At 44.0% G+C, this 25000-nt stretch overlaps 1 protein-coding gene across 2 annotated transcripts in view; it reads right to left on the bottom strand.

Annotated features, from left to right (window-relative positions):
- LOC134439660 (A disintegrin and metalloproteinase with thrombospondin motifs 2-like) overlaps positions 1–25000 on the bottom strand; it is a 228877-nt gene that overhangs the window by 79685 nt on the left and 124192 nt on the right. For both annotated transcript variants that reach the window (XM_063189561.1, XM_063189562.1), the window contains exon 4: positions 7342–7553. In XM_063189561.1, the coding sequence (XP_063045631.1) occupies positions 7342–7553 (212 nt within the window). The remainder of the gene's footprint in view (positions 1–7341; positions 7554–25000) is intronic.

The raw sequence follows: 25000 nt of genomic DNA, 5'->3' as shown, positions 1-25000 counted from the left end.
GAGTATTAACTAAGGAATTTTAATGATCGCACACGCTCCCGTGTATAGCTTTACCAAACATAGCAACCAACCTCACTTGTCGCTCAAATTATGAAATATGGCACACTGGAGTAACGTGTTGTCGTATCTCACACACACACACATACACGACGAGCGAGGCTTCCTTGCTTGCTTAGGCTAGCGTCTGTTCTGCTGGTTGCGAACGAAGTGTTTTCTGCGTTTGGTTTCCCAGGAGACTTCACTGTTGTCAGGCAGAAGGTTTTGACAGTCGTAATGGAGACATTGCTGCAGTGTGTATACTGCTTGGCTCTTTTAGTCAGGCGGGAATCAAACACATTCACAATATTTTTACACTCACGCCATTAGCATGTATCCAAAAAAACCTGCGCTATATCTGTGGGAACTGGGATTCTCACTCTCACATGGCGACGGTTCAAGCACCTTGCTATCAGCAGGGACGCCACTAAATACAGCTTCTTGGGCGTGAAATTACACATTTATCAAGGTTACACTATTAAAATAAAATAATAATAACGATAATGATATCTTTGTTAAAACCAGGTCCTTATGATCCTATCCATCCCCTCCGATTAATAGTAGCCTATTACTTGAAGGCCTTAGTTCAACACAAAAATTATACTAATACAAAAATTAATCTTGAACTAAATCATTGCATGCACCATCACTCCTATTCACTCATTATCCACAGTTACAAGGGTGGCACCAACGAATCGTTTAGTAGAGTAAGATATGTTAAAACCCGCCCATCCAAAGCAAACGAGTGTGGTCAAAATTCGGTCTTCTAAGGGGGCGTTGTCCCTCCTTCTTCTTCTCTTTTCGTGGTGTTTGCACAAGACGTGCGCTACCGCCATCTACAGCGCTAAGGGGACTCCATTTATTCTCAACCTCAAGACTCCGAAGGTCTCCTAATCGCAGGTCTCCTAAAGGGGCGTTCACCCGACGCAAAGTGGATACCGGAAAAGAATACGTCTGATTTATCTCCATCTCATATACTATTCTCTGGTGGCACCATTACTATTCGGGTATCAGTAGATAGTGCTAAACCATTCAGAAGGGCTATGGGCAGCTTAGCAGGAACTAGCTGAGCAGAAGTCCTGTGGCAACAGAAAACATTTTGAAATGGGCGGGGATAATGGGAGTGGTAATTAGGTGGATAGATTGAAAGTGAATAGACACTCACAGAGAACTACTAGACAGTTGACCGCCCAAATTAAGCACATGGCTCTGTCTCTCGCCTACAAACCTACCTCAGGAAGAGCCCCAGCTTATCTGAAGGACACACTAAAGCTGTGTGTTCCCTCCCAAATGCTGTGCTCCTCCAACACAAACCATTTAGCCTTTCCTCCTGCTTGCACAAAGCCACCCATGCCCAAGATGCTCTCTGTTATTGTCCCACAGTGGTGGAAAAAAGCTGCCAATGGTCATCTCTCAACCTTCAAGACCCTATGACTGTTTTATGCACTAACCCCTGCTGAACTGAAAATCCTGCAGCACTAAAATCCTATGCACTAAAGTTAAACCCTGCTCTCATACACTTTAACGTAGGCTACTAACCCTGCTGCACAGCCAAAATGCAGTGCAAAGTCAACACTTACAGAATCAATTTAATATCTTCTTGAGTATATTGGGTCCCCAAGAATTCTATAAGTGTTGAATTAACAATTAAGTTTTTTACTTTGTAAGCTCTCTGTACTTCTGCATGTATTGTATTCTATTGATTATGTCCTTGTTTTTAAGTTGCTGTGGAGAAAAGCGGTCTGCTTAACGTAATGTAACTAGACAGACACTCTGTTCTCTGCTCGAAACTTAAAGCTCAGAGGCAGGGGTGGCTTCCATCACGAGGCAAGTTGATGAGCCAGTCATGTAACAACTTTAAAAACATTACAAAACAAACTCAGTCTTGCTTTAAAGGGACACTGTGCAGGAAATGGTCAAAAAAGGTACTGCAACTATGCTGCTCATTGAAACTGGGCTGCCTATTGCCAAATTTGATCTTTACATGAAAGTTTACTGAGTAATAAACAAATATTTTCTAGTATGGTCCAAGTACAGTCATTTTTGCAGCTAAAAATGACTATTTTTGGAAATTCAAAATGGCGGATCATGGAGAAGATCCCCCTTTTCATGTATGAAAAGTGCATTTTTTCCAGTCATAATGAATACTTACAATTTGATGCTGGTGGTAAGTATTCATGAAAAAGGTAACCTTAGTGAATGGGCAGCATGATTTTTATTTATTTTATTTTTCTTTAAACTTTTATTTTTTTTTAATGAAATAACTGAAATGCGCAATTACGCACAAAATCGAGACCTGCATGACATTAACCAAATGGTCCCTATCTTATACTGTATATATGTAGTAAAGTGCACATCACACTTCTATTATAAATGGTGAATTTGTACTGTAACAGGCATTTGATAAAGCTCATGTATTATAGACCTCATATATACAGATAAAATGTTAATATTTCTTATTCGTATTGTATTGGTATTGGTTGTAATTAAATGATAAATATAATTGGATTTGTATTGGTTCCTATTAAGCTGAAACTGGAAACGGGATGTTAGAATGCGTGAAAATGAAGGAAATTACATCTAAGAAATAAAAAAAATTCTGGGGGAAAACACCCAGACCCCCTCCCAAAAATAACTGTCCCTTATTTAATTCATTGACGGTTAGCAATGAATGAATGAAGTCAAGGAAATTTTGCATAGGATTATCAGTATTGCATTGCTTTCTACATATTCAACACACTTTTAAAACGTGATAGCACTGAACACTAATCCTCGGCTTTACGTTTTTTTGTTTTGTTTTTGTTTTTTGCAATGATGTTACTAATGCGGCCCGCTTGCTGCAAGATACGCGAGCGCGTGCACGATTCGTTCATGAACGCGTTAACATGCGTATTTAATGTCAATTTCGCGCGCGTTAGACACGGCAGCCAAATGCGTGCGTCAGGTCCAATATCTTCAAACTCGCTGGGGGCGATCATAAGATGGACTGCGCAGTTCCACGCGTGTGCTTGATATGAAAACAACAATGGCAGCAACTTTTAAGAGCGTCTTGTTGAGTTTGTACGAAATTTCAAACATTTGTGAGCATACTTCCTTGTTGCACTTTGAAAAAGGAGCATGCACATACAGGAGTAGTAGCAGTATTCTTTCCTTGCCCAGGGAGCCCCTCTTTTTGTTTTGTTGTTTTCCTTGCCATCTGTGTTCCCAATTTCCGCATCCCAATGCTGCGTGCTCTCTGCCCCCTGGATGATACCGCCAGTATTTTGCGTCTTGGTCAACTGCTTTTGAAGCATGTGCTGTCGGTTGCTCGCGGTGACGCGCGTAATTTACAGCTCGCAGCAAGCATACCGGCACCTTTAAATGCAGTAAGGGTAGGATACTTTTTGCCTGTGGGTAAAAATGGGTAAAAAGGGCATTTGGGCGGGTTTTTTCTGCAGATTTTTGATCATAGAAATCAACAGAATTGAGTTAAAATTGGGCGGGATTTAGTGCCTCCTGGCGGGTTTTGAGCATTTTTTGAGCCGGAATTCATCAGTCTCGTCTGGCAACCCTGGACCCAGTTCGGGCCCTCTCCCCTTCTCCCTCAGAATGGGCCTACTGACCCATATGTGCCACCCTGTAAGCGGGGCTGAAGCCAGTTGGTTCAAGGATGCTGCACACAAAAACCATCTAGGCCCTGGGAACCAACCGCAGTATTCATGTTTCAGCAAAACACAGCTCTCTCTGTCTCACTGTCTCTATCTCTCTTGCGCGCTCTCTCTCTCTCTCTCTCTCTTGCATTTTTCCTTCCATCAGAAAGACAGTTACTCTCCTAAAGCTGAGAAGAGAGAGAGAGAAAAAAAACTGTCAAATGAAACGCGTGGGAGAGAGTGAGAGTGCAAAAGCTTATTTTTTTTATTTTATTTATGTTTATCTGATGTGCTGTAATTTATGCACAATGCAGCACGGAAATACCCTTCGCATCTGTTGGTGGGGCGCGGAGCTGATGTTTGTCCCTGTTTTCACAAAGATGCAGGAGATGCAAAAGTGCTGTGATGCATTTAAAAGACTGAAACTTGTAGGCAGCTACTGTTACTGTTGCCTGTTAATATGCCCACCTCCTCCACCGCCACCTCATCCACCCCCTTCTCCTATCGCCCTGGCATTGCAGGCTACACATTAATAGAGACACAATATGTCATTGCCTTAATCCTATTTCTCTCTACCCCCTTGATCTCTCTCTCTCTCTCTCTCTCTCTCTCTCTCTCTCTCTCTCTCTCTCTCTTTCTCTCTCTCACCTCACTCTCTGCCTCCCTCTTCCCAATCTCTCTCTCTCTCTCTCTCTCTCTCTCTCTCTCTCTCTCTCTCTCTCTCTCTCTCTCTCTCTCTCTCTGTGCCTCGGTCAGCAGGTTTAATTTTCTTAGATTAAAGGCCCTGCCAGAGGGTCATGCCCCTGCTAAGCGCTCTGTTGTGTACTAAAGAATATTGCCCTCCTGACTGACACACAGACACGCAGACAGACCCCAATACAGTGTGTCACATGTGGGTAGCAGTGCGAGAACTGGACAAGACTGGTTGTCTGCAAAGCGCTCAGTTGGGTTCTAAAGAATATTGCCCCCCTGGCTCATTGACATTAAGACAGACAGACAGACACAGACAGACAAACAGACAGGCAGACAGGCAGACAGACAAACAGACAGGCAGACAGACAGGCAGACAGACAGACAGACAGACAGGCAGGCAGGCAGGCAGACAGACAGACAGACAGACAGACAGACAGACAGGCAGGCAGACAGACAGGCAGACAGGCAGACAGGCAGACAGGCAAACAGACACAAACAGACAGGCAGACAGACAAACAGGCAGGCAGGCAGACAGACAGACAGACAGACAGACAGACAGACAGACAGAGAGACAGACGGGCGGGCAGAGAGATGGACAGACAAACAGACAGACAGACAGACAGACAGACAGACAGACAGACAGATCAAGAAACCTCGTCTGGCTGTTGCACAAACAGAGCCAGACAAGATAGACAGACCCTGAGACAGTCAGACAGATAGATAAACAGACCCCCATCCACTGTCACATGTGGGCAGCAGCCCAAACAGTAGGCTGTCTAGCCTGGCTGTCGTGTTGTCGCGCCAGTCTGGTAGACGGAGCTGGCAGTCTGGCAAATCTCCCATAGACAGAATCAACAAGCGTCTATCAAATGCCTCTCAGTATTATTCGGCAAAGCATCAGCCAACCCAACTCCTGATTTTTCATTCACTGATACGGTTACATCACTGGTCAGTCACTTCCACAGCCCCAGCCTCTTCCCGGTCGCTACATGTCAGTAATTGAAACTTCAGGCAAAACAAGCCCAACTGCTTACCGTTAAAACGCAGTGTTATCAATCTGCTATTACCAGAATGGCAATCACCAAGTTGTAGTGCATTACTAAAGGCCCTGCGTTATGTCATAGTAGGGTAGTGCCACGGGATATAACTCTTCAATGACTATTACAGAGTTCCATTAGTGGAACGCCGTGCATTATGGGATTACACACTAGCCCACCGTGACTGCCCTCCGTGTAATTACATCAATAAAAACGTCTGTACTCACAATGTTTGCGAGGACCCGTGATGCCTGCCCATGTAATGTCAATAAAAATGCCTGGACTTACTTATCGATGTTCACGGGTTAGCAGGTACACCTGTACGCTGAGTTGTCTAAGTAACGCAAGTCCAATTTCTGAACCACTAGCCTGTGACTGCCCCCCATTTAGCAATGCCAATAAAAGTGTCGTCCTTGCAATATTCATGGTGGTGAGCAGGCTGTCCTCCATGCAATATGGTCAATAAACCAAGTCAACAACTGCCCTACTGTACGTTACATACAAGCCTTCCAAAAAGCATTTTTTCCCCCTGAAAGACCAACTGACAAGCCAACCAGCATAGCGGTGTATGGAGTCACTGACTGACAGTAAGAACGTCTGTGACTTCCAATGTTCATAGGGATAAGCAGGTGTGTCTGTATTTGCTTATGTCTGCTTATGACTTCCTCCACCGAGTCACTCTCTACACTTTAACTCTTCCAACCGCTGTTACTTGTAGTAACTGAAACAGGCAAGGATCATTGACTAAGGCAGAGGAAATGCTTGCTGCAGGATTCAAGTGTGTGTGTGTGTGTGTGTGTGTGTGTGTGTGTGTGTGTGTGTGTGTGTGTGTGTGAGTGTGTGTGTGTGTGTGTGTGTGTGTGTGTGTGTGTGTGTGTGTGTGTGTGTGTGTGTGTGTCTGTGTGTCTGTGTGTGTGTGTGCGTGTTTGCACGGGCGCCGCCAGAATTTTTGGGCCCTATGAAAGATTTGAATGTTGGGCCCCCTTAAGGGCCCCTGTCAGTGTTTTTGGGCCCCCTTAAGGGCCCCTGTCAGTGCTTGGGCCCTTAGAATCTGTAACATCTTTCCCCCCCTAGCGGCACCCATGTGTGTGTGTGAGTGTGTGTGAGTGTGTGTGTGTGTGTGTGTGTGTGTGTGTGTGTGTGTGTGTGTGTGTGTGTGTGTGTGTGTGTGTGTGTGTGTGTGTGTGTGTGCACCTTTTGTGCATGAGCACATTGCCAATTTGATGTCAATTTTGCAAGTGGTAGAACACCAGTCACATTGTACGCAGACGCGTGTGTGCAATGCAATCTTGACAAAACCACAAGGAGCAATCTTCTGGACTTCCACGATGAGTTCACAGTAGAGTCAAACAATGGTGTAAAACAATAATGAGACCCCTATTGGCTATCTGCCCCCCTATGAAACCTCCAGTCATCCTTGGAGGACACGGCAAGCATGTCCCCGGCCTAACGGTAGGGACACATAGGAGGCGAAGCAGGTCGTCGCGGCGAATCAAATGGAATGGAACAGTTATGTTGTTGATTTGATTGGGCCGCGGCAGGCGAATTCGCTCCTCATTTGCATAACATTAAACTTTCTTTAATAATTTCGCTTCGCTTCGCTCCTGTTCGCTTGCTTTCGCTTGCCATCGCTTGCCTTCGCCTCTCTCATAGGAATGAATGGCAAAGTTCGCAAATTCGCGTGTATGTGTCCCTACTGTTACGCAACACAACTATTAACGCCCAGTCAAAGCCAAAAGAAACATTACCTGTACTCAGGGCTCTGGTAAAGTAACGTTTTTTCATCACCAGCCTCTAGATGTTAACCTTACAAACCAAACACATACTCACAAATGGGTCAAAGTGGCTGGTAAGTTGGTCTTTAGAGCCCTGCCTGTACTACTCTTGAGTTTTCGATCATTTCAAGACAGCTCAAAAATATATTTAAAAAACTGTCTGTGACTTACGATGTTCATGAGGGTGAGCAGGTACATCTGCACGTGCTCGCCTCCATGGAACTCCTGCACCGAGTTGTCGACCCCCAGCATGACCTCGATGTTGTAGTCCCCCTGGTGGCCCTGGGCCTGCCTGCGCTGCCTCCGGCTGCGGCTCTGGTTGGCGTGCTGCTCCACGCCGCGGTATATGGCCTCCAGGTCCATCAGGCCGTCCAGAGCAGCGCCTGCAGAGCAACAATGACAGACAAGACAACAGGGGGAACACAATGGAGCGTCAATATTTCAGTGTAAACTTTCTGAAAATCTGAACAGAGTATTTAAAACTCTGTGGAGAGTCAAATTACTTTGACTGAAATGACTCAAACTAGGTTCAGTTTAACAAAGTGTGTAAGAGCATGTAACATTGTGTACTTGCACTGTACCTTAGGGTTAGGGTTAGGGTTAGTGATATAGCACAGAGCGGGGTAAGCACTGTATGTACAGTACATCTAGGCCTACATGTTGATGCTCTAAAAAGGAACCATAAAACACATACAGTAAAACACACACACACATACTGTAAGTAGTGTAACCCATTGGGGAGTAAGGAGTTGTCCACTGGCCTTATTGAAAATGTATTGGAATTTTAGGTTACCCTTTTACTCTCTCCATTAGACTAGCCACATAATGCACACTGTTCCATCAGTGGAAACTTTTGCAACATACTTCAACTTGGCCATTGCCATTCTTATGACAGCAAGCTTATAACCTTGTAGATTCTACAAAGATAGGGACAACATCATATGTACCTATTGAATCAAACATCTCAACCAAACACACGTTCACTCTTTTAAAGATCACAGGGCAACATTATTATGTTACTATGGGAGCAAACAACTATGGGAGCAAATGCGTCAACAGGACCTCCATCCTCCTGGAAACCCACTTATAGCACATTCCTGCTGCATGGGGTCCCTGAGAGCAGCAGCTAGGGGCTGAAGACCTGTAAGGACTAGCCCAACACTGCCCCTAGATATAGGCAAACAAAATACTGTATTCTACTACAGTGCAGGGGAACAAGTTTGCCGAAAAATATTTGAGTATGTGTCCGTCACACATAAAGTAGTCACTATCTGAGGAAGGGTTAGTAATGTAAGCCTGAAATGTCATCGTAAAATATGCACACTGTGAGCATAAATCTAGTCAGTCAGACATTTTTCGCATACTGAATGTAATAAACTCGTCCTCTGACTCTGCACTCCGCATTACATTGCATTATATTAGCTGACGCTTTTTATCCAAAGCATTTTTTTTAAGTACAGGGTATTGGTTACAGTCCCTTAGGCAATGTCAGGTTAGGTGCCATGCTCAAGGGCACCTCAGCCATGGAGTGAGATGGGGAGTAGAAGGGTGGGATTCGAACATATGATAGTCCATCTCCTCGCCCATGGCCACGGCATGTTGTTTCACCTGCCAGTCCTTGGAGCAACAGTTTGCAAACCATACGCACTGTAACTGGACATCCTCCCAGACATCGCATTGCACTTGCTCTCACATTTTGTAGACTACACTGACTACACTGACTTGGTAGACTACACTGATAATATCATCATTTTAGCATCAGCAACTGGTATTCATTTTCTTGATTAGTGAATACCTGGACACGGTTTGCATTAACTTCAAGCCATAAGCAACAAATATTTCAAACAATACACACCACTTAGAGCAAAAGTCTTGTATAACCAGGATGCCCTGAAACAACAAGCATATGTGCTTTGCTTGTTTTTTTGTTGTTGCTATTTGTTTTTAGCTTTAAACACAATGCTATTTTGCTTTGGCATGCTGGCATGTTCAATCCATACAACAAAAGAGTCCACGTTGCTTTAGTTTGAATGTTTTTCAAATAAACTCAAAGAAAATGTGAAAAATGGCATCCCTTTAGGACATTTCAATTAAGGACTGGCCTTGGTCTGAGAAACCTTTTTTCTGCGTTTGTTACATTCGCTTTGGTTCAGAATGTGTAATATGTATTTTACGAGCAATGTGTGTACTGTGTAACAACATTTACATGTCGTATATACAGTACAATCACAGACACGTGTACTGTAGCAGACAGAAAGAAAGAAAGAAAGAAAGAAAGAAAGAAAGGAAGGAAGGAAGGAAGAAAGAAACAAACAAACAAAGAAGAAACGAAGAAAACAGAAAGAAAGCCATTAATTCGATAATGATGTAGGATTACATAAGAGATAGCGTCAACGTGGGGGTCTAGGTAACGCTGAGTACAACACGTGGTGTCTGTACAGCCTATCAGTTACCTGACGAGCCTGAGCTAAACAGAAACCCAAAGTGCCTTAAAAGATGGGGGAAAAAAAGATCTGCCACCCCAGTCTCCCATCTCGTCGCCCAATCAGCAAGGGATGCCCTTCCCTGTTCCTCCTCTTATGTAATAAAAGGTTTCCGTGGCAACCCGCTCATGGCTGAAACAACACTCCTGCGCCGCATGGGCTAATATTGGCTCGCTCAGGCTGCAACTTCCTTATTGGAAGATCAGGCTCCGAGTCAGGATCCGCGCCTCTCCTCTCCTCTCCTCTCCTCTCCTTCTCCTCCGCCTGCCTGCCTCGCCCTGCCTGCCTGGCTGCCTGTGTCTTCAGCACAAGACGATTGAGAACATGGAACAAGAGGACACATTGGAGTGGTGCAAAGAACACAACACAGCATGGCTTGATACACGTGACCCACACAGCACAACACACAGCACAACACGCTCAGCCGCTAAACAATTACAGAAGATACTGTAGAAGTGCACTACACCACAACACAGCATGGCATAGGCAGACAGACACACAGACAAAGACAAACACAGACAGAGAAACAAACACGGATCAAGGACAGAACACACTGGAGTAGTGGAAGGAACACAACGTGACATGACTTGACACCAGACACGCACACGCATGCACTTATGGACGCACGCACGCACGGACAGACACACACACACACACACACACACACACACACACACACACACAGAGGGAGAGAGAGAGAGAGAGAGAGAGAGAGAGAGAGAGAGAGAGAGAGAGAGAGAGAGAGAGAGAGAGAGAGAGAGAGAGAGAGAGAACAAGGACAGACCACAGCAGTGCAACACTGGAGCAGCGCAAAGAACACAACACAGCACAACACAGACACACAGACACACAGACACAGACACAGACACAGACACACACACACACACACACACACACACACACACACACACACACACACACACACACACACACACACACAGAGAGAGACACACACACACACACACACACACACACACACACACACACACACACACACACACACACACACACACACACACACACACACACACACACACACACACACACACACACACACATATAGAACAAGAGCTAGAATAGCAAGATAAAATTCAATCTGCCTGCTACATTGATTTCTTATATTGGTACACTTGTATTCAGAAACCTATAGTGCTGTATTGTTATTTTAGCCATGTCTACCAAAACGTCACAAGACAAATTTTAGGTTAAAAAAAGCTTTTCTCTTCAAATACATGCACTCCATGTTTACTAAAGTGATCATATTATAATGGATATGAAGACGTTTGTAGCAGCATTGCAACTGTCATACTAACTGACATCTCAATGCAGTGCTGCAAAACCTTCAAATACACATCTGCCAGGCTGATTTTTTATCAATACGTTGTTTTACTTTGGGCATGGGGTTAGTTTATTCAGAGGTACAAAGTAAAATAAAATGGAATATCAGCACACGCATGCTCCCATTTTGCCTTTTTGTATTTCCCAGTGGATGACGTTTGAGTCTTCAAAAGCTCAAACAGTTTCATTGGGGAAATCCAAAATGAAAACAGGAGTGAGTGTAGTCACATATCCATTTCCATTCTATTTTATATCTCTTTTTGTTCTGCCCCTGCGTTTTGGGTGTATGCACCCCTACCTCTTTATTTAGGTTTATATATAGATGACCAAAAGGTCTACTGGTGCCCTGCTTAACCTGCTGAACTGTTGTGACTCCATTTTGGGGTCCCTCGTCAACCCCCCTTTAAAAGCCCATTACGACTCCCCTCACATTCCTGCTGAGGTCCAAGCACACTGCTGCTAGGGGCCCAACACCTGCACACAGGGCCGCTGACAGCTTTGGCCGGGCCCAGGACAAAGTCACCAGAATACCCCCCCTATGAGAACCCATTTCTGGGGCACCTCTCTCCCTGGGCCTGGGGCAACTGAACCTTTTGTGCTCCTCTGTCAGCTTCCCTGCCTGCGCAGACATCTTCATCATGCCTCTAGTTATAGGCCAACACTGAGACGTTTTTTTTTCCGAACCTCTAAATAATGTTCCCAACAACGCGGCTTCAGGGGGTTGTCAACTTCTAATAGGGTGAAAAAAGCACTTCTGAGTCTGCTTCGCCGCCTTACCACATGGCTACAAGTAAACAGCGCAAAACGTAGGGCTACGTTTGCAAAAATGGTCCGTGCCTGTATGCAAGACAATTGTACTGTAATAGAAAACAAATTAATGCTGAAAGAATGTGTGTATATCAATTTAAGATTGAAAATATCTAGAACACTGTGTAGGCAGCCAATTCAGAGATCGTTATCTCACCTATTCCATAAGTCAAGATTGTCAGTCCTTTCTAATACTAATGTAGTAAATTATGCAATGTTTAATTCAAACTGGACCCTCATTCCACTCTCTGAGTGCTGAATTAACACTGTAAACGATACTGTGCACAAGCACAGGCTAAGGCTTGCAGAAGCCATGGGTGGGCCGGGCTGACACCCCTATCTCCTTGTTTGATTGATTGTCTTAGCAAATCATGATAAGCAATGGTGCTCTGGGCGAGTTCTGGGCGATTTCTTATGCCGGCCCAAAACATTTGATGAGTTTGTGGCGACACCCCTGGGGACAGGTGAGAGATTACAGTGTGTGTGTGGGCCGGGCCAGCGGTTACGTAACCGATGTAACTGTGTTTATTTGCGGGAGATTCTAATATAATGAGCCTTTTGACAGTGGCGGTGGTGGCACAGTTATTGCAGCACACATTTTTTTCTGCTCACACACTGCCTCTCTATTGTCTGTTCCCAAAGCAAAAATTATGTTTTTTTTTCTCAGGACAGTATTGACTTTGTCTTTCAGGTGCATGTGACATCTGAAGTGACACTGACTTTTTACCGAGCGATGCTCTTCTCCTGAGGTTTCAGAAGAAACAATACAGAAAAAAAAATAGCTTGGCTCTGTTTCATACTTCGATACGAAGGCAATGAGGAACCAATGCCCCGCGTAAGCTGACATTTCAGTCTAACCTATGTTCTCTTTTTAGATCTTTAAATAGTCTTTTGCTGTTCTTTTCCTCCCACAGGGATTTTGCAAAGATATTGCAGTACAGTAATAATCAGAAGTCAGCCAGATCTATCTCTTGTTGAAATAAACTGAAAAGCGCAACACGGCTGATACCTTAAGGTCTAACTGACTGAACCACCAGTTTTCTTTTTAGCACTATCAAGATGTTTTAAAGTCTTCAGCCTTTGAAGGACCTTATTAACCCTCGTTCTGAGGTTCAAAAGATGACTGTTGGAAGAACAAGTCTTCCTCCAGGTGTTTTTCGGTCTATCTCTAATTTGTACTTTCTACTTTCTACTATCTCCCCCCCCCCCCCCCCACACTCTCTCTCTCTTCTCTCTCTCTCTCTCTCTCTCTCTCTCTCTCTCTCTCTCTCTCTCTCTCTCTCTCTCTCTCTCTCTCTCTCTCTCTCTTTTTCTCTCTCCCTCATTTTTGCATCTACCTGTAGCTCTGATTCTCCAAAGTCATTTTCCCTTCACCCGTCTGTCCATCCCTCCAAGTGGTATCTAGCTCATTTTGGTATCTAGCCCAAAACTCTCCACAGTTGGATTCCCCTTCACCTGCCTGCCTGTCTGTCTGTCTGTCTGTCTGTCTGTCATTCTGCCTGTCCGTCTGCCCGTCTCTTCTCTAAGAGGTGAGTGGCCTTCTGTCTGGGCCCTGCACGTCGGGCCCACAATTCATATTCCGGCCGCGCTCACCCTTATTAGGACACAGGGGTACTTTGTCTTTCAACCTTTGCAAATGTCAAGAATGTCTATGAGTCTGCGGAACAAAGGGAGAATAGAGATGGAGAGGGGCGGCCTCGCCTCGCCGCAGGCCGGGACGGCAGGGCTGAGGAAGGAAAAGAACACGCCGCCGCACACAAACATTTGGAAACTTGACCCCCCTCTCCTCACAGGGTAACGGCATGCAATTAAAAGAGATTTAACCCCCAGAAGTCCAAATAATACAGGTAGAAGGCGTTTTCTGAAGTCGAATGAATTAACCAGGCCTACTGTATTTACCCATTCTGTCACCCACCCAGTGAGTTTATGTTTTAAACCTAAAGGTAGTGTATGTCATTTTAGTCACAATGTTTGCTGCCCATTCTCAAATTCGATCTGTTGATAAATATTTACTAATATTTACAGGTTTATCCAAAGCAAAGTAAGTTTTGCAGCCAAAGTTGTCTATCACTGCTAATTCAAAATAGCGGGCATGGGGGAAATGAGGAACCACAAATGGAGTACAATAAACTAGAATCTGGCTCCACCTATTCATGTATGAATAATGTACATATCCAAGGCAAAATGGATACTTGGAAACGTAAATGGTGGTGGAAAATATAGTACAAGAAAGCCACAACTTTTGAAGTTGTTTTTATGGTATATGTGCTTCTCATAGTACACGAAAAAACTAACTTTTGAATGGGCAGCATAAATCCCGGAAATAAACTACTAAAACATGACATGCTCTAACTTTAAATGTAAAGTTGTAGTGCTACACAACACTGGGTCTCCGGAGGTTAGCATGTGGCTTCTAGATAACTGCGGCTAACATGGTTATCACCACTTCACATTCTAACAGCTCTACTGTACAGCTGAAGCTGGCTTCCAGACCATAGCGCCTCTGTGATTCAACTGACCCTGTCTGAATGCTCTTTTTCTCTCTCGACCCACTCATATGTGTGTGTGTGTGTGTGTGTGTGTGTGTGTGTGTGTGTGAGAGTGTGTGTGTGTGTGTGTGTGTGTGTGTGTGTGTGTGTGTGTGTGTGTGTGTGTGTGTGTGTGTGTGTGTGTGTGTGTGTGTGTGTGTGTGTGTGTGTGTGTGTGTGTGTGTGTGTGTGTGTGTGTGTGTGTGTGTGTGTGTGTGGGGTGGAGGCAAGGTTACTCATCAGTTGGCTCCCTGTTGTGGATGATTTACGATGTACAACACCTGTGGAATGAGAGCAGCCAGCCTCCCCTTACGCCATTAGCTCACGCTGCAATACCAAACGCCATACAATACATTACAGAACACATCAGACCTTTTGGTTTTAGCACAAAATCTGCTTCAGTAACATCAAAGGACAGTTTATGTTATGATTTAATTTATATTTTAGTTCTACTGAGAGGTTTGCAAGGTCACTTTTCACTGGAAACGCCAATTTAAAAAAATAATTTCTGTGGCTTTTCTGTGCCTTCCTTGATAGGACAGTGTGTGTATGAGAGAGAGAGAGAGAGAGAGAGAGAGAGAGAGAGAGAGAGAGAGAGAGAGAGAGAGAGAGAGAGAGAGAGAGAGAGAGAGAGAGAGAGAGAGAGAGAGAGAGACAGGAAAGCAATGGGAGAGAGAGACATGAGGAAGGAAGGGGGAAATGGCCTTGGGTGGAATTCGAACCCAGGTCCCCGTATATGGGACGGCTCCTGAGCCACAGTGCCCCCTGAGACACACATTTTTAACCATTTCCTTGGATGTACGATAAACCAACATATGGCAAAAGCATAACCCTCACTCTTGATCTTTATAGTGCACCAAGTGGTAATAACCCGACAGCACAGCCTCCTGTAGTCTAGCCAGCTGCAATAACTCAATGTAAGCACGGTGGATTTACTGTAGACATATCCAGTGAGATTCTACTGAACGGAATACATTACAGACAGTTAACACATGGCACATCCAACACTCTCACTTGTTCAACGCATAGGACACTAAGTGAGTTGTGCGTCGCCCAATAAAATAGAACTAATGGCGCTGTGTAGGCTAGTATGTTGAATGGCAATAGATCCGCTCAATGACACTTCACACATGGTGAGTCCCAAGTCTTTCACTCTATAGGGCCATGTACAGTAACCAATACTCAATGTGACGTAATACACTCTTATCGTATTGGGTTTGAATAGATCCAGTGAATGAAGCTTGAGTGAGCCAAATACACTAACTCTTTCATGCAAAACCTCTGTTACAAGGTCTTTTTGTTTACCAAAATGGCAATGATCAAGTCTTGATATGTTACTTATAAGACTCTGCAATGTTGTAATGATGTACTGTAGTTAATATAAGGGTTGGGTTTTTTTTTTCAACAGTGAGGAAGAGGTAGCTGCTGGTCTCATGTGCACCAAAAGACAACACACATGGTGAATCCGTCTGCACTAAGAAGGCAGTAAGCTGGCCTTGGACATGAGTCAAATGGCTAAGGCACTGAAGTGCCACCCGTCGGCCACCCAGGTTCCAGACTGATCATCCCCGTTTTCTCCCTCACATTCACTTCCTGTCACTAACTCACACTGTGCTCCTGTCAAATAAAGGCATAAAAGCCTTAAAAATAGAAGGCAAAAGAAACAGAAGAATAGAAAGAAATAGTGAGCCCCTCACTATCACTACAATGGTATGCTGATGCTATACGCGTATACTGGATTTCAATATATCCACTGAATGAATGAAACGGTCAGCGTGAGTTTAATACATTTAACACACTTGCCTCTGGGAATTTACAGGCATTGACCCCTGGAATACAAGTGTCACCGTTTAAACTCTCTCAGGTGTCCAGCATGTGGAATACTGGGGCAGGTGTAATAAAATGCATGCAGACTGTGTGTGTTTGTGTGTGTGTGTGTGTGTGTGTGTGTGTGTGTGTGCGTGTGTACGTCCACGCACGCGTGTGTCCGTGGGTGTCTGTGGGTGTCTGTGTTCAGGAATTCCCACCCTCAGACATCTGGTGATAAAGGGTTAAAAGTCGTCTGCTAGTGATTGAGATGCCATTTGTTATTTACCCCCCCAAAACCTCCTTAAAAATCACATTGGGCCAACAAGCAAATGAGATCAGCCATTTTGGGTAGACTGTCTTTTTCTTCCATCCATTGTTGTCATGACCTTTCCAATGTCTCTGCGATGGCTTTAAAATGGCGGTTGCAAACATATTCATAACAACCAACCGCTTCCATTACAGAATATTATTAGGTTTTAGGACCAGCAAACTTTGCACAAAAAAAGTCACAACAGTGAGGTTTAAAAGTGCATCCTGTCAGGTATGTCAACGAAAAACGGAAGGAACACTGGTCATTCCTCCTGTTTTGCCCAATTTATGAGTCACTTGCTTGTATTTCTGGAAGATTGAGTTGATTTTTGACTTTGAGATACATGTGTGCAAATGAAATATAATGAAATGTCTCATTTTCTTCACAGAAACTTTCTGTATACTGTACATATGATGGGCTGGCAAGTGACTAAAAACAGCATAGCTGTGATGAGCATTAAGTGACAGGCCTCCTTCAACACAGCCTGTTTGTGTGTGTTTGTGAGAGTACATACTATTTGTGTGTATGTGCCTTTGACTGCTCCTTTGTGTGTGTGTGTGTGTGTGTGTGTGTGTGTGTGTGTGTGTGTGTGTGTGTGTGTGTGTGTGTGTGTGTGTGTGTGTGTGTGTGTGTGTGTGTGTGTGTGTGTGTGTGTGTGTGTGTGTGCGCGCGCGCGCATGCGTGCGTGCGTGCGTGTGTGATTGTGTTGATTCACGCGTGCGTGCATGCGTGCATGCATGTGTGCGTGCATGTGTCCGTGTATGTATGTCACATAGGCAGTATGTGTATATACGTATTTGTGTGTCTGACTGATCTTGGTGTCAGTGTGTATGTGTGTCTCTGTGTGCGTTCTTGCTGTGTATCCGTGTGTGTTCCCACTGCCTTGCGACTTGTATTCTGTGTGAGGCTCCACAGGGAAGAGCTATTTCATAAGAGAACGCTCTTATAAAATAAAAATGAAAACACATCACTTTTTTTCTTCTTCTTCTTCTTCTGCTTCCCCTTCCTTTCTTTTCCTTCCATCTTTCTTTCCTTCCTTCCTTCCTTCCTCCACTTGGTTGGCAGCAAGTGGAGCACACAGCACACAAACACATTGTGCCGCCCACTCAAAAGCCAGATCTGAGCAGCGCAGGATCCCACCAGCGTCTCTCCTCTCCTTTCCTCTCCTCTCCTCTCCTCTCCTCTCCTCTCCTCTCCTCTCCTCTCCTCTCCTCTCCTCTCCGGCAGACAGACAGCACTAGATCTCACAGGTCAGTAGCGAAAATTCTTCGCCCCCTTATTGCCGTCTGCCGAGGACGGATAGAAGTTGAGTCGAGGGAGGGAAGGATGCAGAGAGAGAGAGAGAGAGAGAGAGAGAGAGAGAGAGAGAGAGAGAGAGAGAGAGAGAGAGAGAGAGAGAGAGAGAGAGAGAGGCACTAGTTGGTGAGGGGGCGTAAACATAGGAAGACAGAGAGAGAGGAGAAGAGAGAGAGAGAGAGAGAGAGAGAGAGAGAGAGAGAGAGAGAGAGAGAGAGAGAGAGAGAGAGAGAGGGAGGGAGACAGAGAGGGAGACAGAGAAAGAGACAGCGAGAGAGAGAGAGAGAGAGAGAGAGAGAGGGAGAGAGAGAGAGAATGCCTATGGGATTGGCAATCCTCCAGCCACTTCTTAATTGAAAACACCTATTCTAAATGCGTGCTTGTCCCTTCAATGCGCGTTCACATTAACTTACTAATGCAACAAAGCAGCAGCTGAAGACTCCAAAGCAGCGATGCTCCAGGAAGCTCAAGTCCCATAACATTAGACAGAGGAATTGATCATTATGTTTTGATTATTGTTTTATGGGCTGTACATGTATAAAATGTATACTACATAACATTATATTACATTGACATAATGACTTTTCTGCCTCGGAGACTGTTGGAGCTTACCTTTCATTTATAAAGGGCTTAGAAAATCTACAAGTTGATTGGTTATCGTTTAATGACATCATACCTTATTTTAATAACATTAACAAGATTTGAACTTCCCTATTGTCACTCTCCTTGACATACATAGACAATTTACTACATTATATTGTGTTCAGATGACAGTGATGACTGAGATCTGAGGAAGTTGTGGTCGAAACATTAGTCTGGTCTTTGCACCTAATAAATGCATAAAACTTTATGCTCCACAGTGTGATCCAGCTTTTCTCTTCAACTGACGTTTATATTCCACTGCGATGTCCCAGCAAGCTGAGGGATGATGCGTCAAGTCCCAACTTGACAACAAGTTTTGACTATCTGCTCTGCTTTCCTGAAGCCCCTTACTGCTCTCAGATCTGCCCACAGTCTCTGTCTATCACCATAGGACTTAAAGCCTGTGTTATCTCTCGTCTGCCTGTCTGCCTGTCCATGTACTTGCACACTTTTACTTAAGTCTGCACTACCTGTTGTCTGTCTGGTGTGCCTATTTGGACACCTCGACCAAGTCTGCATCTTCTGCTGCCTGTCTGTGCACTTGAGATATATATACGTATGTACTGTATATATGCCCATTATAGGATTGCAGTTTTGTAGTTTTCTATTAGCATCTCTCTTTTTAATTTTATGTATTATTATTTTTTTAGTATTATTATTTTATGCCAACACTGCACTACCTCTGTGTTTTTAAGCCCTTTTACTAATGTATTTAATTAGACAGAAAAATCTCTATTTTTTTAACATCTCTATTTTATATCTCCCTTATATATTTTTTAACTTCTTGGTCCTGTGTCTGTGCGTATGTTGTCTAATTTTGCACAAGGTGTTGTATGTTACTGCTGCAATGCATGAATTTCCCCACTGTGGGATAATAAAGGGCATACTTACTTGCTTACTGTACTTACTTACTAAGTATGTACAGTATGTATAGTCTGCATTATGCACGTGTATTATGTAATATTATATTATGTAAAACTGTAGTACCTATTCTATTCTATTCTATTCTATTCTATTCTATTCTATTCTATTCTATTCTATTCTATTCCATAGAATACCTTCTTGAAATGCCTTCTGCCTCTGGTATAACTCCACTATCAGCAGCTGATGCATGTAAATACAGAGAGCTGAAAAAGACACCACCACGACCAGCAGCTACCTTACGAAGCCTGCTGACACAGTGGCCAGCAATGCCCAAACCTTTGGAGAGGAGAAAGTGCACGGAGGGGGAAGGGTCAGCAGCAGCGCATTGATCTATTGCCCCCAGGAAGATGACCCTCTCTTGGGATAGGACAGGGCGAGGTGGGGGGTAGTGGTGTGGTGGTGAGACTCCTGGATCCTGGTTCTTGGATCTCAATGCCCTTCACAGGGATGTCTACACTAAGGACTGGCCATGCTCACTGGCGCTAAGGAGGCTACACAGAAAATGCAGTATTCATTCAACATCTACAGATTAGGACTGAGTTAACTCAATACTCTTTGAGCACTTACAGAGTCAAACTTAACACTCTTTTATAAAGTGTATTCAGCCTTACTGCTAAGTGTGGAATTAACAACATGTACCATGTGGACTGTTATAAAAAAGGTAAGCCTATATGTGTGCCATATTGCACACTGAGTATTACAGACAGATTCAACATCAGCAGTGTGCATGTACAGTAGTGCTACAGTATATGAATCTGCAAATAAAGGGAAGTATTATTAACCGGTCAAAATGATGAAAGAGAGATGCATATAGTGTACACTGAAGAGCAATAGACCAAACTGCTGTATAAGTCTAGGCCATAGAGTGGATATAGGGCAAGGGAGGGTGAGCATGGCTGCTGTTATAGCATTAGTCGATAACGTCGAGACTCCCCAAGGAGCACTCTCAAATTGTGCCGACTTTAAGCACATTCTTGCCACATATACACATTCATTTGCACACGCATAGATGCACACACACACAACCCCACATGCATGCACGCACGCACGCACGCACGCACGCACGCACGCACGCACAAACGCACACACACACACACACACACACACACACACACACACACACACACACACACACACACACACACACACACACACACACACACACACACACACACACACACACACACACACACACACACACACACACACACACGTATGTATCCACAATTTATTCTGTCAAAAAACTGGTGCAAACACATGCTATTTATAAAAAGAGCAGAGCAAAATCGATAATCGCTAACGCCAAGTTAAAAACGTCACCAATCTCCATAGTATGGGGCAGTTGGGGAGCGTGGACGCATAGTAAATTACAGGGGCAGTGTGCCAAAATGATAACAGTAAAGCCAAGGAGACCAATGCTTTGTCAACAGCAGGGACGCTGACAGCTTTGGCCGGGCCAGGGACAATGTCATTTGAAAGGCCCCCACACCCAATGCATACAATGTAATGAGGACCAAATTCTGGGCCTCCTTTCCCCCGGATAACTGGCCCCTTTGCCCATCACCCCCACCCCACCCGTCAGCTTCCCTGGTCAACAGCATCCCACACAAAGCCAATGTGGCCAATTTTAGCGCAATAAGGTGGAGTTATGGCCTCTTCTATTGGCCTGTGTTATTCATTTCCCCTCTGCGATTACATTTGTTTCACTGTGAAACCCACCACAGGCTAAATTTGTTTCTTTAATATATAATCTACTGCAGTTAAAATATGCATTCTCGTGCCGTTTTAATTATTGTTGTTTACAAGTGGTGTACCTTGCATAACAAAGTTCGCTGCCAGTCGACAACAGCTTACATTTTAATTATCCTTTTGTCATTGCAGCCTGTTGCTTTCGGCTAATGCTGCTACATTGTTAAAGCGACTTCAATACAGAGGCTTTATTTACTTTCTGTAATACAGAATAAAGGAGTAGGAAACCTATTATAAATGTATTAAATTATATGATATACTTATAGTAGATACATATTGAGGCAAAGGGTTATCTTGGTAATAGGAGTGATTGTGGATATACTGAAATGCTATTGTGTTGCTGAAAAGCTGAAATTAGAGAGTGAAAGAGTGAAAAAGCTGACTAGTGTTGCTTTAAATTTTAAACTCAGTACATTTTCTAATGCTACCCCACCCAATGATCTAGGTTTCCCACACCACAGTCAGTGGTTCACCTCATGAATGAAAAATAGTTCTGCTTTTGAAATCCTCATGGTTAATATAAAAAAGTACTTAAAAAAAAGTACAGAAACATGATGGCACAATATGATTTCTTTCTTATAACTTTCCCACACAATGTCAGAATGATTGCGCCGTTTCTACCTGCTTTATCTTTGTTTTATTATTGTCCCTTAATTTCATTTGGTGGTGTTTAGAGTAGAACCTGCACAGTTGGCGGAGACTTATTTAGTCATGTAAGATACTGCACACAGTAAAAAATGCAGTGATAATTCAACATTTAAAGAGTACTCTGGGACCAAATACACTGTAGACAATGATACATTGACTCTATAAGTGTTGAATTAGCACAGCAAAGTTTACTATGTAGGAGAGCAGAAGAGGGAGGGGATGGAAGAGGAGAGGAGGGGAGAGGAGAGGGGCGGGGAGGAGAGGAGAGGATGGGAGAGGAGAGGAGAGGAGAGGAGAGGGGAGGGGAGGAGAGGAGAGGAGAGGAGAGGGGATGGAAGAGGAGTAGAGAGGAGAGGAGAGGAGAGGAGAGGAGAGGAGGGGAGGAGAGGAGAGGAGAGGAGAGGAGAGGAGAGGAGAGGAGAGGAGAGGAGAGGAGAGGAGAGCAGAGGAGAGGGGAGGAGAGGAGAGGAGAGGGGATGGAAGAGGAGAGGAGAGGAGAAGTGAGGAGAGGAAAGGGGATGAAAGAGGAGATGAGGTCAGAGGAAAGGAGAGGAGAGGGGAGGAGAGGAGAGGAGAGGAGAGGAAAGGAGCGGAGCAGAGAGGTGAGGAGCGGAGCAGAGAGTCGAGGAGAGGAGAGGAGATGGAGAAGGAGCGGAGGAGAGAGGAGAGGGGAGGAGGGCTGTGTAGGAGAGAGGTTAGGATGGGATGGGATGGGATGGGAGGAGGAGGGGATGGGAGGAGAGCAGAGCGGAGGGCGAGCCAATATGTATGCAAATCTGCCTCCCCAGCGCCCCAGTCAACCCTCAGCAGTGCCGAGCCATAAGGGAGGCGCTCTCCGTAATGCTTTGATTCATGGGATGTGTCTTGTCATTTGCTCTAATTAAACAATCACGCCAAAAATCACGACATGCTTCATATCATGATCTTTTTTCTTTTTGCTCTGTGGTTAGACTATCGCTACAGTAGGCTTGCAACAGAGCTGCAGAGACACTATCGCAATACAGCACACTAGGCTGTAGGCCTATATCTAACACAATATAATCACATCTTCAAAAAAAAAGAATCTCCTTTCGCCTTTTATTTTAATTATGAGAGAGAGAGAGAGAGAGAGAGAGAGAGAGAGAGAGAGAGAGAGAGAGAGAGAGAGAGAGAGAGAGAGAGAGAGATAGAGAGAGAGAATCTCAAAGGTCATGGTTTTATGTCTGGATTACAAGTTCACATTTAATCCTTCACATATTCTCTCACCACATTGCCTTTCTTCATGCATACAGGGTTCACAGCAGTTCACTGCCATTCAAAAGGCCTGTGTTTATCAATAATCATGTGCACATTATCCACACAACTATATGAATGTTTGCACCGTCAGATGATCCACAGTATAGAGATCTAAATGGAGGGTATACATCAGTTCTACAATGAATCAACCTCATTCTACACAAACTTTTCCCGCATTTCACAATGCTTGCCTTGGAAACAAAAGAGCAGTCACTACAACGGAATTCAGACAAGAAATTTACATGATCGAATGTGATTCTGGAACGATGTAAAAAAAAAAGCATCACCAAGGCAGCCTGATCCCATTGATGTGTCCTTGAGCAGATACTTAACCCCAAGTTGCTCCTGGCGGCAGGGTGGTATACCCTGCGTGGCACGTGGCAGCCACTGCCACCGGTGTGTGAATGTGACTGTGAATGTGAAGCACACATTGTAAAGCGCTTTGCATGGGCGCTTGAAGGAGTGGAAAGGCGCTATATACGTGAATGCAGTCCATGTAGCATTTTCCAATTGATCTCAACATGCCTGATTAGACGGTGCGATAACTTTGAAGTACTGAACGTAATAGGCATAGTTACGACACTGGACCTCTACAGTAGAATATAGCACACATGCAGGCCTATTGCAAAAGAGAGTGTTTCCCATCATTATATTCCTACTGTAGTAGGGACACTATGAAAAAAACTAACATTAATGTTCACATAATATGATATAGGTATATTATTGTACAGTGAATAACCATTTGACTATTACTTTTTGAAAGCTTCTGCTTAACTATGTGGATTCAAATAAACCAAATGTATTTAAAGAACATGAATAATATGACAATTGTAAATTATTGTAACTGTCTACTGTACATACCGTGAGCTTAAGTGCACAGTACAAATTTAGTCGGTGCAGCAATAAACAGCACAAAGAAGAATAGAGCACGAACGAGCGTCGCTTTGTTCAGAGCCGGCATTTAATATCAGCCCGAAGAGAGAGGAAATAATAAAACTTTATCTTTCCCTGATGGAAATTAATAACAGTCTTTAAAGAGCGCTATTCTTCTCATCCCCAATTTCGACGCGACACCAGGCATTATTCAATTCTCCTCGCACCACTGCTTAGGTAATACCCTTTAATTCCACCCTCTCTGCGTGTGTGTGTGTGAGTGTGCGTACAGTGTGTGTGTGTGTGTGTGTGTGTGTGTGTGTGTGTGTGTGTGTGTGTGTGTGTGTGTGTGTGTGTGTGTGCGTGTGCGTGTGTGTGTGTCTGTGTATGTCTATGTGTGTGTATGTCTATGTGTGTTTGTGTGTGCGTGCATGTCGCAGGAGACAATAGCAAGCACAGTTAAGAAGTGGCACAGCGAAGCCAAAGAGGCCAAAACACAGGGGAGAATACACAAGACAATTGCAAAAAAGGGAAAATATAGCCTAGCAAATTAAAGGTGTAAGGAATCATGAATATAAAGTAGCACTCCTCTATCTCTACTGTTGCAACACTATCCAATATGAGTCTGTGGGTTCTTCGAGGCCCATTCTCACCCTACACTACAGTACGTTTAAGACAGATACGGATATGTGTTGAGTGCTTCACAGGTCCTGTCTGGTGATTTTTGTCAAATGTTAGACATAAAATTGATTATGAGTGAGATCGTAAATCGAATCAAGATGGAACAAAGCAATTGGAAAAAAGCAGACCCAGCCAGCACTTAGCAAAAAGAATTTAAAGTTTTATCTATTTATAGTATTAGTCTTTTGGGGGCTTTTTTAAAGTCTTTATTCGACAGGTCAGGGAATGAATGAGTGAATGAAGACAGGAATCTAGTGGGAAAGTGAGAGGGGTAAGGGTTGAGAAACGACCCAGGTCGGATTCGAACCCGGGTTGATATGGCTGTATTTATGTACAATTAACACTGTAAAATTTGCTGTATGATAAGTAACTACAAATTCAAATATATGCATATTTTTTGCACTACCACAATATCCACTGTCCTCTGACCTCCTCTCTCTCCTCTCTCTGGGGGTCATAATCCCAAG

Source organism: Engraulis encrasicolus, chromosome 23, assembly GCF_034702125.1.
Source record: "Engraulis encrasicolus isolate BLACKSEA-1 chromosome 23, IST_EnEncr_1.0, whole genome shotgun sequence".
Classification (NCBI taxonomy): domain Eukaryota; kingdom Metazoa; phylum Chordata; class Actinopteri; order Clupeiformes; family Engraulidae; genus Engraulis; species Engraulis encrasicolus.
The sequence above is the reverse complement of the archived record's forward strand: the minus strand, read 5'-3'. Positions and strand labels throughout refer to the sequence as shown.